The sequence below is a fragment of the Gnatocerus cornutus genome, chromosome 2, assembly GCF_029298725.1.
Source record: "Gnatocerus cornutus isolate USDA-ARS CGAHR chromosome 2, icGnaCorn1.1, whole genome shotgun sequence".
Lineage (NCBI taxonomy): Eukaryota > Metazoa > Arthropoda > Insecta > Coleoptera > Tenebrionidae > Gnatocerus > Gnatocerus cornutus.
The window spans coordinates 9450198-9466280 of record NC_142234.1 but is presented as its reverse complement, the minus strand read 5'-3'; the positions used below and the strand labels follow the sequence as shown (position 1 = coordinate 9466280).

General features: G+C 36.4%; 5 protein-coding genes and 1 long non-coding RNA gene across 8 annotated transcripts; 1 reads left to right on the top strand and 5 right to left on the bottom strand.

The window, feature by feature from the left end:
- Positions 1-476: 476 nt before the first annotated feature.
- Positions 477-2168, bottom strand: RIOK2 (RIO kinase 2). The gene is made up of 5 exons (XM_088030272.1): positions 1987-2168; positions 1796-1937; positions 1374-1752; positions 1125-1316; positions 477-1073 (listed from the first exon to the last, which is right to left on the bottom strand). Exons 1-5 carry the CDS (start codon positions 2050-2052, stop codon positions 512-514), a joined length of 1341 nt encoding a protein of 446 aa, XP_087886398.1. The 5' UTR covers positions 2053-2168; the 3' UTR covers positions 477-511.
- A 78-nt stretch (positions 2169-2246) lies between these two features.
- On the bottom strand, positions 2247-8550 carry LOC148178795 (serine/threonine-protein kinase meng-po-like). Of its 2 annotated transcripts, none has more exons than XM_088030269.1 (5): positions 8460-8550; positions 7131-7210; positions 4411-4672; positions 3551-3833; positions 2247-3503 (listed from the first exon to the last, which is right to left on the bottom strand). In XM_088030269.1, the coding sequence occupies exons 2-5, from the start codon at positions 7197-7199 to the stop codon at positions 2423-2425; spliced, it is 1695 nt and encodes a 564-aa protein (XP_087886395.1). In that variant the 5' UTR covers positions 7200-7210; positions 8460-8550; the 3' UTR covers positions 2247-2422. The 2 variants fall into 2 exon arrangements, with proteins under 2 accessions (XP_087886395.1, XP_087886396.1); XM_088030270.1 differs by having other exon boundaries at positions 7131-7218; positions 8460-8538.
- A 623-nt stretch (positions 8551-9173) lies between these two features.
- LOC148178794 (uncharacterized) lies at positions 9174-12193 on the bottom strand. The gene is made up of 6 exons (XM_088031512.1): positions 12006-12193; positions 11438-11958; positions 11104-11389; positions 10816-11055; positions 10595-10769; positions 9174-10549 (listed from the first exon to the last, which is right to left on the bottom strand). The coding sequence occupies exons 1-6, from the start codon at positions 12090-12092 to the stop codon at positions 9249-9251; spliced, it is 2610 nt and encodes an 869-aa protein (XP_087887638.1). The 5' UTR covers positions 12093-12193; the 3' UTR covers positions 9174-9248.
- On the bottom strand, positions 12095-12454 carry LOC148178793 (uncharacterized). The gene is made up of 3 exons (XR_015769579.1): positions 12435-12454; positions 12280-12377; positions 12095-12228 (listed from the first exon to the last, which is right to left on the bottom strand). It is a non-coding gene; the product is annotated as an uncharacterized LOC148178793 (long non-coding RNA).
- A 17-nt stretch (positions 12455-12471) lies between these two features.
- Positions 12472-14555, top strand: RagC-D (Ras-related GTP binding C/D). Of its 2 annotated transcripts, none has more exons than XM_088031518.1 (8): positions 12472-12564; positions 12641-12795; positions 12843-13071; positions 13301-13478; positions 13531-13667; positions 13714-13856; positions 13932-14080; positions 14128-14555. In XM_088031518.1, exons 1-8 carry the CDS (start codon positions 12562-12564, stop codon positions 14307-14309), a joined length of 1176 nt encoding a protein of 391 aa, XP_087887644.1. In that variant the 5' UTR covers positions 12472-12561; the 3' UTR covers positions 14310-14555. The 2 variants fall into 2 exon arrangements, with proteins under 2 accessions (XP_087887644.1, XP_087887643.1); XM_088031517.1 differs by having other exon boundaries at positions 13920-14080.
- On the bottom strand, positions 14549-16058 carry LOC148178791 (uncharacterized). Its single transcript, XM_088031519.1, has 4 exons — positions 15455-16058; positions 15182-15414; positions 14888-15133; positions 14549-14833 (listed from the first exon to the last, which is right to left on the bottom strand). Exons 1-4 carry the CDS (start codon positions 15850-15852, stop codon positions 14643-14645), a joined length of 1068 nt encoding a protein of 355 aa, XP_087887645.1. The 5' UTR covers positions 15853-16058; the 3' UTR covers positions 14549-14642.
- Between the last annotated feature and the right edge of the window lie 25 nt (positions 16059-16083).

Genomic DNA, 16083 nt, shown 5'->3' with positions numbered 1-16083 from the left:
CGATAAACAAGGAGGTGCTTTGATAGGTTTTTTTAATCAGAAGAGTGACTGTGACGAATAGCACGAATTTCGTGAAAGCGACAATAGAAATCATAATGGCCACTTTATTTTCAAAAGGTTACAATGTGAACTTAGACGTACAATGAAGTAAACTATTCAGTGCAAAGTTTAGTTTATGGACTGCTTAGCTGTAAACTCTAGAGCGCTTAAATAGACGATTTCAATGCTGACGCGTCTACAGAAAAAAACAGCTGAAACTCTTCTTGTTGAAAGAATTAAGAGCGTCCGGAAAAATCGAACATGTGTCGCTTCTTAAGATGTCTTACTTTTGATCATTTGCATCAGCGCTATGGCTCCTTTGAAGTGTTACAGAAGTGTTGACCTGTTATTAATCAGCAACACACACCTGCCATGTGAACAGATGGATAAACGAGCAAAGTTTAGCAACTGAGGAATGCAAAAGAAAATAATAGAAACTTTTTTTAGGTTTTATTAATAATAAATAAACAAATTATTCGTCCCAACCCCACAAGCCTTTACTCTGCTTAATAGTGTCGTTGTTTTCCCTTCTAACTCTGGTGACAGCACTCGCTTCACCTTTAGCCACACATTTCTTCCTCTGCGCTCTCTTTTCTTTGCCTATCATTTGTCTTCTGACCCTGTTTTTTATTTCATCAGGAGGAATAGTAGTGGTCGACGATCTGACGCTACCAGTTTCAAATCTTTGAAAAGAATCATCTGATTCTTCAGAAGAGTCTACTTCACACTGTTCATTATTAAGCTTCATCTGAGCGAAAATGACATCAGTGGTGCTAATTTCATCACTCTCAGTTTTACCCTTGTGGTCATTGCTTTCAGTGAGTGTCTCTTCAGCATCTTCTTCATCAACCTCTTCAATTCCCAATTCAATGTTGATGTCTTTAGCCATCTCTTTAGTGAAGCCAGAACATAAAATTTCAGCGTCTAAAGTATCGTTTCTTTCAATATCGGTGAATTTAGGGTACAATTCGCTCTCATAGCCAAACCGCTTTTTGAAGAAGGTTTTTATGCAGTTTACATCGCGATCAAAAAACCTAAAAAGTTCAAGTTAAAACAAAAATAATTTAAAAAGGAAACTAGCTAACATTTCAGCATTTTCATGTGCTGTAGAAACCATTTGTGGGAAATCTATAATGATAGGTTTTTCATCCTCTGTGATCATAATATTGAATTCGTTGAAATCCCCATGGATGACTCCACTATCTGCAAAACGGATGATAAGGTTCATGAGTTCGTCATAAAGAGAATCCACGTCTTTCAATTCCATTATGTGACACCTAAAAAAAAAAATTTAAATGAAATTGTAAAATTTACTTAGATATCAAATAACATACAAAGGGCGCCCCTTAACCAACTCCATTATGACACAATGTCTATTATAATCCACAGGCCTGGGAACTGGAAATTTACGTTCATACAATGCTTTCATGTAAGCAAACTCTTTAGTGGCTGAAATTCTAGACAAATACAACCATGACGCTGATTTTCTATGTTTGTGATAATCTCTTTTATTAGTAACATTTCTAAAGCAAGTTCGTCCTAATCTATGCAGTTTTAAGCATAACTCTTCGCCTTCAGAGCTTGCAACTATGTAAATATTACTCTCTTTCCCAACACCAATTTGGTTACCAAACGAACCAACAACATCTCTCTTGGTCAGTGAATGTAGCGCTAAGTAATCGTAGCCCATGTTTGTCAACCTATAACCATCATCTAAACGACAAAAGTAAGACACACAAACCTTCAGACAACTCACACTTGCGGCCCCTTTCGTAACTCAATAAGCCGTGTTTGCACAAATCCCGGAGTAGTTTGTGAACGCCTCCGTGTTGAAGACTAGCGATGGAAGCAGCAAGGGGACCGGGAACCAATTCGTGGTTTTTCATTCCCATTTCAATCTTGAATGTTAGGTTAAGAGAATTCGAAACTGGTTTAAAAACGTCTTACCGCCGTCAGAACTCGAAAGTCTTCACCAGTAAGATATCGCATAATTGTTACGTTGAGTTTACCCATTTCTTGCGTCTTCGTTTGATTATATTCGTGAAAATACACAAAAACACATGACCCAATTAAGGTTATATTTTTCTGTCAGTGTCAAAGTCGCTTTAGTGAAATCGCGAAACTCCCTAGATCTGCTGCTCTGTAATCTAATGAGCACGTGTACACGGAACAGAATGAGTTCGTTTCCACGATGAAAGCAAATGTAATTTTTATCGAAACACTATTTTATTGATTACTTTCTAGCTAAGACAAACAAAAATCACTCCAAGTAACAAATAACAATTTACAATTTCTTGTAAAATATGGACAAATCGTGCGCTATTTACATATATGGTACAACTTATATAAATCAGTCGATAAAATATCTCAGATTGAGTGTTTTTTAAGAGTGGCGTGAGCGATGACCATTTTTTTTTACTTCCACCTCTGAATACGCCCTATACAACTTTTGAGCATTGACCTCCCAACCATTAACAGGTGGAGATTTGTGTCTTACGCCATTAGCCACTCCATTTTGCTTCCCATTTACACCAAAAACGTATTTCTCAGCCTGTGGTAACTGCACATTAATTTTGTGCTTCACCGTATTGTTACTATCTCTACTGTCAAGAGACGATAAGGAATTGACCATTTGTAAATTCTGGAATGGCATTGCACTGCTTATGGAAAACTCTTTTTCTTCATTTTTCGGATCACTTTGCACTATCGTGTTCATGATTTGGTTCCGAGAAGCGCTCTTCTCCTTCTGTTCCTCCAAAGGAATCCTCGGATCAATTGGAGGAATGTAATAATCCGGAGCTTTCCTCAAACTCACTATCGACGCTCTTCGATCTTTCCGCCTTTGTTTTTCCTCCTCCCAACCATTAAGTTTAGGATCAGCAATCGGCCCTCTTGCTTCCATTCTCTCTCCAACGGGTCCCGTTTGGTTATCATGAATTCCAATGTCTTCTTCATTCAGCTCTTCCAATTCTTCTTCGTTTTCTTCCTCTATAACACTGCTCTGGATCCACTGTCTAATTCTATCCTTCTTCGCGCTTCTATCTACAGTTGTTTCAAGTCCATATTGAGTTAAGCTGAATAACAGCTTGTTTTTCTCTTCAGGACTGCTATGAAAACTATACATTGACGGACACAAACCTTCGTCTTCAGCAGGAAGCTCGCTGGACTTCTCCATGCCCCCTTTAGACATCCATCTATCTTCTAAATATCTATGGACTTCAGCGAGACCTGCTGGACGTTTCTCAGGCTTGGGTTCCAAGTACTTTTTGAAAAGTTTCTGAGCTTTGGAGGAAACCAACTTGAAAAGCTTGGGTTGTCTCTTCAGAGGAATTGTAGTATTTTGCCACGAGCTATAACGAGAGTAGCGGGGGTCATCAAGAGCTGCTTTCTGCCACGGAAGACACCCTGTCAAACACACAAAGATGACGATTCCAAACTGCCAGACGTCATGAGATGAATTTGTCCTAAGAAGATAATTTAGAGGAGTTTTTTGGTGTCGCTCTAGACTTACATGTAGCTCCCATCTGTGGGCACCTGCAGAACCTCCGGCGGCGCATACGGCAACCACTCATTTCTCCGCATGACCACCGAACCCACCCGCCTCGTTTCCCCAAAATCACAGAGCTTAATCCTCGAAAAGTCCGACTTAAACACTAAAATATTGTCTAGTTTCACATCGCGATGCACCAAATCACGAGTATGCAAGTGTTCCAAAGCAGCCGATAACTGTTTGGCCACACGTTTAGTGTGGAGTTCCCCGATTCCAGTATCAGAAACATTGGAAGTCAGGTCACCTGGAAGAAAATTTTATCAAAAATAGTTCGCAACCCAAAATCTCAAACTCTTCATTCGGCAAAGTACGTAGTTAAACAAACTATCAATCACTTTGGTCTTTTATTGATGGTTTATATGCACTTTACAATCAAGTTTAAAAATAGACCGTCTTGGTGTTGGTTGCCAAGAAATAAATATTCATTTTTTCAAATTTCGGTCACGAAATTTTGTATGAAAGGATGTTTAATATTAGAATGTGATGTAAAATATGAAACATAGTGACGAGAATAATGACTTCTATTGAATAAGAATGAAAAAACTGTCACTGGTGTTGAGTGCTGTAATCAAAGAACGCAAAGTTGAGTAACTATACGCATTAGTTTCTTTTTTACTGTTGTTTATGGCTCCAGGTTTGAAGTGTATTAATAAAACTCGTTTTTATTTGCATTCCTAGAATCCCATTCATCTAATATTTCTTATTAGAATTTATATTTAACATAAAGGTTGTTACCCGTTATGAGAGCAGCGCTCTATCTAATTTTATCCCTCCTTTATTGTCGAACAAAAGGAATAATCGGAAGATCTGAAAATACCAACCTAAAGGGGCGTATTCCTGTGAAAAGACGTAGAACCCGGCGGTTTCGAAGGCCACATCATAAGTCGTAATAATATTTTTATGTGCCCCCAGGTGTAGTCCATAATGAAACTCTCTATAAAAGTCTTTGATCGCAGTGTAGGGCTTCGGAAGAGCCTTCAACACCATTTCAGTATCGGTGGCTTTGTGTTCCACTAGAAGAATCTTCCCGAACCATCCTTCGCCGACGATTTGCAGAATATCAAACTCGTCGCCTAAATTTACCTGCAAAAAAGTGAAAGAGCGATTAATTCGCGGGAAAATTTCTACCGTAACCCTGAACTGAACAGCGAGCCAAGCATTTCGTCTATTTTCGAAACAAGCTACTGGCATAACAATGCCATGGAGTGAGGAACAATATTTGTGACTATCTCAATGTTCGAAAATTTAAAGTTAATATGTCTTCAGTTATTTATACATTTTTAAGAAAAAATGTGATTTGAGTAGTCTAATATGTGTAATTTTTTAACTCAAATTATTACGCCTAATTTTCATAGTCGTTTTCCTATTTTCTATGCATTTATTTTTTCAGCAAAAACCGGTATTTCTACTAAAATATCAAAAACAACGTTGACTTTAACTTTTTACCCTTATTTTTACCGCCTTTTTTCTAACTGAGATTTTCATGAAAACATCTTTTTTTTTTAAAAATTAGTCGATTTTCAAGTTTCAGTCTTTGAAGTTTGTTGACTTTGAAAAACAGCCCATTGAGAACTTTTTAAAAACACAAAAATTGACCTGTTTTTAAGCCCATTTTATCTATTACACATCAATTTTTTATGAAAACTACCCTATTCTTATGTTCTTTTTTCGAATTTGCCGCTTTAATAGGTCCATTAAAGTACTCAATTTGGAGTCGTTTATAGGTATCTATAAAAGAACTCAAAGTAGGAAATTTTGTTTCTTAAGAATTGGCAGAACTAATTGGTCTGGCTGTCACCTGTTTCCTGACAAGTTCTTGGTCAATTTGGATTTTACGATTCGTGTTTAATAAATTGCTGCGTAAACAAAAAATGTATCAATATAATTGAATTGTCCTTTGCGGCCAACAATAATTGTACCTAAATATAATTGATGTGAATACTGGCTGTGAGGTTAGGTTACGTTATGTCAAAATTCAGTGACAGTGAAACTCAATAAATGTCAAATTTTAAATTGCATTTGAAAATCAAGTAGCAAGTCGTGGTTACAAAACCATTACCAATCGTGTAAAACGAAAAGTCTTAGAAATGGAAAAGTTAAATTTTTTATTAAAGAAAGGGTGCAAATTCGAAAAAATAGTATAAAGGACTTATAGGACTCTATAATGGCATTGGTGCACTCGCCCCATACAAAACTCGCCTACGGCTCGTTTTGTACACCGGGAACTCGTGCACCAAGTTGGCCATTATAAAACACGTTCTTTAATATACTATTTAAAAATGTGAGCCAGATTTTTATGATAAAAATAAGAAAAACTACCATGTTTTAATGATTTCTTAAAAAATGTCAGCCAAAGGTAACAACTGAATCTGTAGTTTTTGTTGAAAAAAAAATGCGTATAGAAAAGAGACTATAAAAACTAGGCATAATAAATTAAAAATAAGTTAAAAAGTTGCACATTATATTAGACTACAAAAATTGAAAATCAGTTATTTTTTTTAATTGAATAAACATAGAACTGTCTAACTCATATTTTTGTAGAAATTCGGACGAAGCCCTGATAAGCAAAGCAAATTAAAAAAAAATAATTTCAAGAAAATTTATGTAAAAACTGTACTTATTAGAATTTTATTACTGTAATAAAAGCCAATTTATTACTAACAAAACTACCATCCTCAAGAAGTACGTCGGTCACGCTGCGATTACGCAGACCAAAAGATTTTAAATCATAAAATCTTCAAAAAGGTTTGTTTGATCGAATTAGCTTATGACCCAAGTTTTTATGCTATGGGATCTCGGACTATTGCTGTACGTAAAAATTAATAAAGCATAGACTTCTTATTCTTTCTAACTTTTTAACTCAGATTATTATGTCTAGTTTTCATAGGCATTTTCCAATTTTCTATGCATTTTTTTTCAACAAAAACCATAGATTCAGTTGATAACTCTGGCTTACATATTTTAAGAAATCGGAAAAAAACAGGGTAGTTTTACTTATTTTTAGCATAAAAATCTGGCTCACATTTTTAAAAAGACCATAACAATAGGTTAGTTTCCATAAAAAATTGATGTTTCAGTAGATAAAATGGGCTTAAAAACAGGCCATTATCCCAATTTTTGTGTTTTTGAAAAGTTGTCAATGGGCTGTTTTTCAAACTCAACCACCTTGATGTTTTTATAAATCTGAGTTAGAAAAAAGGGGTTAAAATAAGGGTAAAAAGTCAAATTCAACGGTGTTTTTGATTTTTTAGTAGAAATACCGGTTTTTGTTAAAAAAAATAGGAAAACGACTATGAAAACTAGGCATAATAACCTGAGTTAAAAAGTTACACATATTAGACTACTGATTTGCCTCATACTCCTAATTTTTGAAGTGTAAAAATCCCACCCTAGTTTTGGAAAATTGCCATATTTTAACGTCTAGATCAACATTTCCGGAAAAGCACATTTTAATAATCGATAGAAACACAAGCATTGAACCCGTTCCAAATTGAAAGAGTGATTATTTTAACTAAAAATAATATCATGACGACTTACTCACTTTTTCAAGTTCAAATTCTCGAATTCGGTGTATGCTTCCTCCTATAGATTTCTTCATCAAACTTCCCATAGCTCTGTGACCTATAACACTTTATTGTTTAAAGAGAAAATAAATACAGATGGTAGATTTTGTTCACGGACGATCGTATAATTAAATTTTGTTCAGATGTTTGGAAATTTTCCGAAACATAATTGGCAAAGCTCTATGAACAATTTCAGAAGTGTTTTTATTTAATACTCCACGTTTTATTTCCTGTTTCAACGTTTTATTCAAATAACAGGTATATTTATCAGTCAGACTAAATAATTGAAATTTGTTTTACATACAGGATTGACGATTTAAAGAAGGTTTTCGAAAATAGTAATTTATTCGTGTAAGATTTAACTTGTTTTAAGTTCTTGGCAAGTGTTTGTGGTTAATAGGCTCGTCCGAATCATTGTATTATTTTGGGTTTGATTATTCGATTCTTTTGAAAGTAAGCGAAAGGACCACTAAAAACTCAGTTGTATAAAAATTATGAGCTATAAACGACAAAAATGATCGTAAATCTGATGATTACCAACTACCCAAAAGCTAAGAACTTTTTGGAAGTAAACAGAAGTTCGCTATTTCGTTTTTATAAATCTTATCAATAATTTTTATTAGCGTTTAATTTATCAATCTCACCATACAAAATTAACTTGTACATTTCACTTCATTTTAAATCAATTTTTCGTTAAACACATGTTAACATTTTGAAAGATTCAAATTTGGATGAACATCAAAACTATCGCACACTTTGCAACTCTCACCTCTTGGCATGATCTAACAAATTGATGAACAAAAGTGGTTTCCTTTATTTTAAGTTTATTTCTGTTTAATCTAAAACAATTCAATTTATTTTATGGGCATTAAATTACAAATAGTATAAAATATGTAGGTAATGAAAAATATTATTGTGCAGTGCGTGGTAAACCAAATTCATTTGAGCTCGTTATCATAATAACAATTAATTATGTTTATCGAATTAAATTGTAGGAGTATTATTTAGTAGTATCGTAACTTTAAAGAATCCAAATGTTTATTTACATTGTCGAAACTCGATCTGAAAACATTATTGTTCGAATAAAAACACAAATTGGCTGGCACTTTTAACATAAATTCCGTGATTAAAACCAGACTCGACCACTCAGAAAATCTCGTTCTGACAATTCTTATAATTGCCAACGACAAATTCCCAGTGAGTCCAATTTGCAGCTCCCAATATAAAACCCTAACATATATTACTTTTTTTAGCCGCAAATATTTAAAGTCCGGCACGCAACAGGTGTTTGACCGCCCCAGAATTACCTCAATTCATCCAATGATCACATAATCCACACGTGTGTGCACAAACACAAAAAAATCACTCATTACACTAATTTACTCTATTTTTGTACAAATTGATAAGTTTTGAGCAAGACGCGCACACTGCTGCGGCTACACGCAACTGACAGAACGTCGCGACGCCGGGGCTCAGTCACTACGACGGTTCTCGCGGCATCACCGCTGGCATTCAAATGTAGGACAAGATGGTATTTATGGACGGCGTGGTGCACTTCAGGAGAGAGTTTAAGCCGCAATTGGACGAATTCTTTGAATGGAATTAGAAGAAAAATGACTTTGACTTTGTTAGAAAGACTGAGCTGGTGGTTATTTTTATAGATCAATTCTTCAGAAACTGATGTTTCAGCTTCTCCAGTATTGACGCAGTTAGTGATCTAACAATCTGAAAAAAAATTTGGCAGACGTATGTTTGATAAAAAATAATGCTGTCGAAAGATTTTTGCAAATTTGCAACCTTCAAAAATTAAATTTAACTTGGCGGCACGTCGTCTTAAAACAGATCAAACCTAATAGTTTTCATCGCTCTAGTGCGGTCGTGACTTTGACCAGTCAAATGATTTTCGATGGTCGAAAATGCTGTCAAAACTTATTGAAATTAACTGTTTTAGTTTAAACTCTTGTTGGTTATAGGATTTTCTGGTAAACTTCCAAAGTTCAAAAATCAAGTCAAAACAGAAATACAAACCTAGACATTTATTTACAAAATATACATAATTGACATCAATAAATAAATCAGACCACTCAAATCACAGATTATTTTTCTGAAAACTGTTTCAGGTCACGTTTCTGCGGCTGAAGATCCGGAAGGTTCTGTTCCAAATCTCCCAACTCCAGAGCCTGCAAATTTGGTTCGGATAATTTACACAACATTTTTATTACCGGTTTTTCTGTACTCGGTGATTTACTTATTTCCTCGCACACTTCTTTTACTAGATTTTCCATTCTAGTACTGTCGACCTCTCTCTTCGCTCTGGTCTTTAACACATCGTCCGACAAGATATCTCTTCTCATCGCTTTAGCGTCTTCTTCTTTCGGAAGAGTTTTGTTACTTTGAGTTTCGACTGTAACATTGTTCAGCTTAGCCAAAGCTATCGGTAACGGAACCATTGGAATTTTAGACGCTCCCTTTGTGTCGTTTGAAGATGATAGTTCTTTTTTTACTTCAGCAACTTCGCTTTTCTTGGTCTCATCTTGAAGTTTATCTGTTTTTTCTTCTAATCTCGGAACAGTATCTTCGAGAGGCTTCACTTTGCCTTCTTCTTGCTTGTTCTTTTCATCAACTGGACTTTTGTTATCCAAAGCGCCAATGCTTTCGATCGCCTTTTTCGCTATATCTTCTATTTGCTTCACAGCCTTCACCTTCTCTTCATTGACCTTGTCAACATCCTGTTTATTAACACTTTCTTCTCGTTTTTGAATCACCTCTAGCAACTTCTTTTGTTGTTCCACCAACTCTTTTTGCACTTCGTTCTGTTTCTGAATAGTGTCGATAAGAAGCTGATTCCTGTCTTTCTCCCCTTTCTCATTTTCTTTCAATTCGCGCTCCTCTTTTTTAATTGCTTCAATATCAACTTCTTCACTCTTTTTTTCTATCTTTGGAACCTCTACAGGTTTTGTTTGTATTGGTTTCTTTTCCACGATTTCCTGCTGGTCATCTTTCTTTTGTTCAACAATTTTCTCTTCAACTGGTTGCACAGGTTCGACCACGGGTCCTTGTTTATCTTCTTTATCCACGACTTGTTTTTCTGGTTCTTCAATCTTCAGTTTTTGAGGCACTACTTCGTTACTTTTATCTTCATTTTTTTTCTTTTGGTCATCTAGTGGTTGGACGGGCTCGACCACAGGTAACTGTTTTTCTTCTTTACCTGCATTCTTCGTTTCTTCTGGTTTTGTCACCATTGGACTATCAACAGGCTCTTCAGGTTGCGGAGGTTCGTGACGAACTTCTTTAGGTCTTTTTTCACTTCTTTCCTTCTCTGGGAGCTGTGCGGAATTTTGTTTGACCTCCGAATTAGAAGGTTTTTCTTTTTTCCCTTCAGAAATTGGTATTTTCACTAAAAAAAAAATTCAGTTGTGCCAATAAAGTTGGATCAACTTACAAGTTGTTGGTATATCTATCACTACTGGTTTTTCAGGCTCCACTTTGATTTTAGCAATTTCTGGTAGAGCCGGCACTATTTTTTCCGTCGCGGGATGAAGACTGGCTTCTTCAACAGCCTGCAAATTAGCGTATGTTCCTAGAACCATGACGATTACGCCCACAAAGAGCATAATCTTGACGAAATTAATTATAATTTATTTGAATTCTAACGTTACCAACCTGGGCCAAAATCCGTTCATTTGTGTTTTTGGGCGAGATGCAAATAAAACAAGTTACAGGAAAGAGTACACAAATCATGACTCCAATAGTGGAACCGATAAGCCCCAAAACGAGTTCAATACTTGGTATCATAATACCAGTAACCAAAGAAACAAAAACTATAATTAAAGTTAACATCTTGAATTTTCCTTCAGGGATGAAACTCGGGTTTCCTGTGTCGTGTAAATTAATATAAGATGGCTAGAAAATTTTAAAATTAGAGAAAATATACATTGTTTCGATATTTACCCCTTTATAAAGAAGGGAATATAAACTGGCTCGACAAGGGAAAATAGCCAATGGAAAACTGAACGCCAGTGATAACACAAAGCCCATTTTCATAATGTCACTGGCTATTGATGGTACAAAACTAAGTAAAATGTTCCCAGTGAACGGTTTTCGAAAAAATGCAATGTAACCAAAAGCCCCAACAAAAATATAGACCCATGTGCACATATTGACAGCTACTCTAACCATGCCATTCATTTTTTCCAAAGAGGCATTTGGTATAGCTTGGTATATCTCAAATAATTGCCTGAAAAGTAAATTTTGTATTATTGTCCAAAAGTTAGATTAACATTACGTTTGGCAAAATAAAGCCATCGAAAATATCGGCAAACATTGTAGAATCCCTGCAGGGCGCCACAACACAACTTCACTAACCCAGTCCCCTGTGAAAATATGTGGAAGTGCTTCAATGACAATCTTTACCACCAAACAGCAGTAAAACCCTATCGTGGCTGTGGATACGCCGTTCAAACTATCAACATTTTTCAGTAGTCCTAAAGGGAGAACGCAAAAGACAGCCAGGGCCACTAAGGTACTGTTTCTCAGAGCATTTCCAATGTGGACTCCAGTCATTTCTGACAATATCGCAGGACCTAAATCACCCATGACTACAAAGAACGCGACGCAAGTCCCTAACAGGAACCCTATCATTCCTATCTCAATACAAAACTTCCCCAAAGAACCAAACGTGTGGAAGGCTAGAAACTCAAAAGTTTTTCTTCTAGCTAGAATCGCAGACTTGAGCAGAAAGTGGCATGCTAGTCTTGATATAATACTGCTAATTAAAAGGAGGCAAATGGACAGAAGGATTCCGCACTGGAACAAAAGTGTCAAGGGGTGTTAAATTCGGAATGGAGGCTAACCTGTCGGAAGCAGTACGGCATCGCTAAAATACTAACACCTATAATACTGTTGGCGAGGTTTATAGTGTGCCCGCTTGCGTTATCCATTTTCAAAAATTGAAAATCTTCTTGTTTACATTTCTAACCTTACAACTGACAGGTGACGTGTGAACTGTCAAATGTCTAGTTGACAGAAGCGTGTTGCATGAAATCACAGCAAACAATGATAACGACGCACTTTGAACTGTAAAGATAAATAAAAAGTAATGATCGATTAATCTCTTTCTTTACATACAAAAAACAGATTCGGCAGTTTGCTTTATCAATTGCGGCCCCACACTAACCCCACTCAGCCAACTATGAATGGCGTTTTTAAAATTCCTTTCTTCTGTCCTTTTCCAACACCAGTTATCTGGTATCTCTTATCTCTCTTTGTTCAATTTGAATGGCTTCCCAAGTATCAGTGTCATATGATGTCAAAAGAATTTGTAATAGGGGTGGAATCAGTTATTTATGCGATGTGTAATCTAGACTAGATGTGAAACAACGTGAGCCCACACATTTACGAATTTTAACAATGGTATGTAATAAACCACCTGTCACATTTTTAGGTTAGAATTCTCCAAACAAACGTGATCATTTCTCTCCGTTTTTAGTCGTATCAAGATGAAGAGGAAGGTGGGGCTTTTGATGGGGTTGCTAGTTCGTTTCCTAAAGATTTTGGGTATGGAGGTTTTGATGGAGAGCACGACGTGAATCTTTCAGCTTCTGGGGAACAAAAACCTCGAATACTTCTTATGGGCTTAAGAAGGTGGGTCTTCTAGCCTTTTTACTTCAGGCTAAAAGTCTTTATTCTAGGTCTGGAAAATCTTCAATCCAAAAGGTCGTTTTTCATAAAATGTCCCCAAATGAGACCCTCTTCTTAGAAAGTACAAATAAGATAGTTAAGGATGATATTAATAATTCCAGCTTTGTACAGTTTCAAATTTGGGATTTCCCCGGCCAAATTGACTTTTTTGATTCCACGTTTGATTCAGATATGATTTTTGGAGGGTGCGGGGCGCTAGTCTTTGTTATTGATGCCCAAGTAAGTAGTGCACATGTTACTTTAAATGACGTAAATGGCGCACATATAGATAATAAATTGTTTGTAGGGACATTTTTTACATATTTTTTATGATAAAATTACTTCATAACTGACTAATATTCATAGTTATTTACAGAATATTTTTATTTTTTCAACGGCTGTTTACAACTTGCTGTTTAATTACTCTTTTAGCTGTTTCTCTGTCCCTTTAAACTGGTCCACTTTTCAGGACGATTACATAGAAGCTCTCAATAAACTGAATATCACAGTCACAAAGGCATACAAAGTCAACCCAAACATAAAATTTGAAGTTTTTATCCATAAAGTTGATGGTCTGGGTGACGACTTCAAAATGGAATCCCAAAGAGACATCCATCAGAGAGCCACAGATGACCTGGCAGATTCAGGTATAATTTTTTTTTTCTTTCAAAGTTTCTACTTTTCCTATTGTCTTTCCAGGTTATGATCAGATCCACCTCAGTTTTCACCTTACTTCAATCTATGATCACTCTATATTTGAAGCCTTCTCTAAAGTAGTACAGAAGTTAATCCCGCAATTGCCTGCATTAGAAAATTTGCTCAATATTTTAAACACGGTGAGTTCTCGATTAAGTTTGACCCATAACTAATGTTTTTCTCCAGAATTCAGCTATAGAAAAGTCGTTTTTGTTTGATGTTGTATCTAAGATTTACATCGCGACGGATTCTACCCCCGTGGACATGCAAAGTTACGAGCTGTGTTGCGACATGATCGATGTCGTAATTGACGTTTCTTGGATTTATGGGTATTTATTTTTTTACTTAAATCGTGTCTAATTTCACCACAATTAATCCCTTTATTTGAGTAGTCAAGTTTTCAGTATCAAAGAGGAACAAGATCCAGCTGCCTTTGACGAACAGAGTTCTAGTCTTATTAAACTCAACAACGGTACCGTTCTCTATTTACGGGAAGTCAACAAATTCCTGGCTCTAGTCTGCATTTTACGAGAAGATAACTTCGACCACAAAGGTATAACTGAGTCTTTCCGTCCATTTCTTCAACAAAATTGATTGCAGGGATTATCGATTACAACTTCTTGTGTTTTCGTGAAGCAATTCAGCAAGTTTTCGAGTTGAGGAACAAGTGCCAAGGAAACCCTTTAACGAATTCTGCTGGCAGTCCGATCGTTAATGGGAACAATGTGATGGGGGAACGACTTCTAAGTCCAGCTTTAACGGATGAAATTGGTAGCAAGTGAATAGTAAAAAAACAAATTGTAAATAGGTACGACGTGCCTTTTATTTTATGGTGGATTTTTGTACAAGATTGTTATTTTTTATGTGTATATTGTTTTGTATGTTTTAAAAGTTAATTGTACATAAGTCGTCCTTCCGTGTATCATATTATAACGATTTTAAGTTTCATAATTAAGTGCACACGTTAACTCGTAACGTAAAATGTGTAACAAAGCTTCAGATCCATTAAAGCCTTTATTACAATTAAACGAGTTTTTTCCATGATTATTACTCTTCCCAATTCTAAATATACCTTTACTTGAATAAAAGAAAAATACAAATACAAAGCTACACGCTTAATCTTCATCCTGGACGTCCAAACCAATCTCCTGCAGGTGTTTCTTCCTTAGAGTATGAGTCTGCTCTCGCTTCCACACGTCGCTAAGAATCTTATGTGAGGCTTTCTGGTCTTTACAGTCTCTGGAACTTCTTCCTATCAGCCACGTCCCAGTGACTGTTTCACTTCCTTCACATACACGGCATTCCCCTACAAGATTCTGTTACCTGTAAAACTACAAGGAAATACCACACGGGTTGTTACCGATGAATGTCGAAATGTGCTTGTCTTTCTGATGAACAGCCAAAGCTATTACCATTCCTGAGTGCATAAAAGGGAGCTCGCCATAAACAGTCCAATTACCATCGCATAAAAAACCGTCTTCGTTGGGAGGGATGCGATCCGCAAGGTGGATTCTGAATTTTTTTCGAGTGGAGTTCTTATACGAGATGTCGAAACGCATGCCGGCGGCCTCACTGATCCAAGAACCGTTGAGGTTGCAAATAACACCTAAAGTTAAAAAACGAGTAAAATAAGTATGGAAGCATCGTACATTACCTTCTTTCTTGTTGCCTTCGTGCCTTGACTGCATCAGTCCTTCAACGTCCTGCAGGATCTTATGCAACACTTGAGTTTCCTCTTTCGTGCTGTTATCATTGACCTCATCTTCCGACAGTTGTTCAGTTTTAGTGGCTTCTTCTTCAGTTACTGCGGGAGTGATACTACTTGCGGCTACACTTACCTCACCGCCACGATCTTTCTGTTGCGCATTCTGTAACTCTTCATCCAACCTACCAAAAAATTATCGACATTTCAAAAGCCTTCACTTACATTCTAGTCTTCACGAGTTTCGTCTCCAATGCTTTACCACCTATTGGCATCACCAAGGGAATAACAGTGTAGCCTTCCGGCTCTCTCTTCTTCTCTTCACTCCTCTTGAAACCATTATTCATATTTTTGAACGGAACCAACTGACCATTCTGAATCACGTAAAGAAGATTTTCGTCGATCTGCTCAGACCGTTTTTTCCTAGCTTCATTCTTGGGCCGATATTTTTCAATGAAAACTTTCAAGTCATTGCTCATTGGTTTGATCTTGAAGAATTCGCGCTCGCGTTTGAGGAGAGACCGCTTGGCTAAAGCTAGATCTTCGTGATTCTTAACAGTAGAAGCTTGAGCGACAAAGATGAAGAATGTGATTCCTACAATTTTGAGAAGAGATATTGGCATATTCTGGTCGATTTCATGCCACGGAAGAAGACTGTGACAGTGCAACGTCAAAATGGCAACGTGTCAAAAAAGCAAAAGAAAATAACGTCAACATGTGTGAATTGTGGTCAAAACAGGTGAACGTTGTTTTGGCTATTTCGGTCTACCATAAAGCAATGCGATTTTACGTCACGTTTTTTATTTATAGAGCAATTACGAAAAATGCTGCGCCGACGCCTCCAATACAAGAAA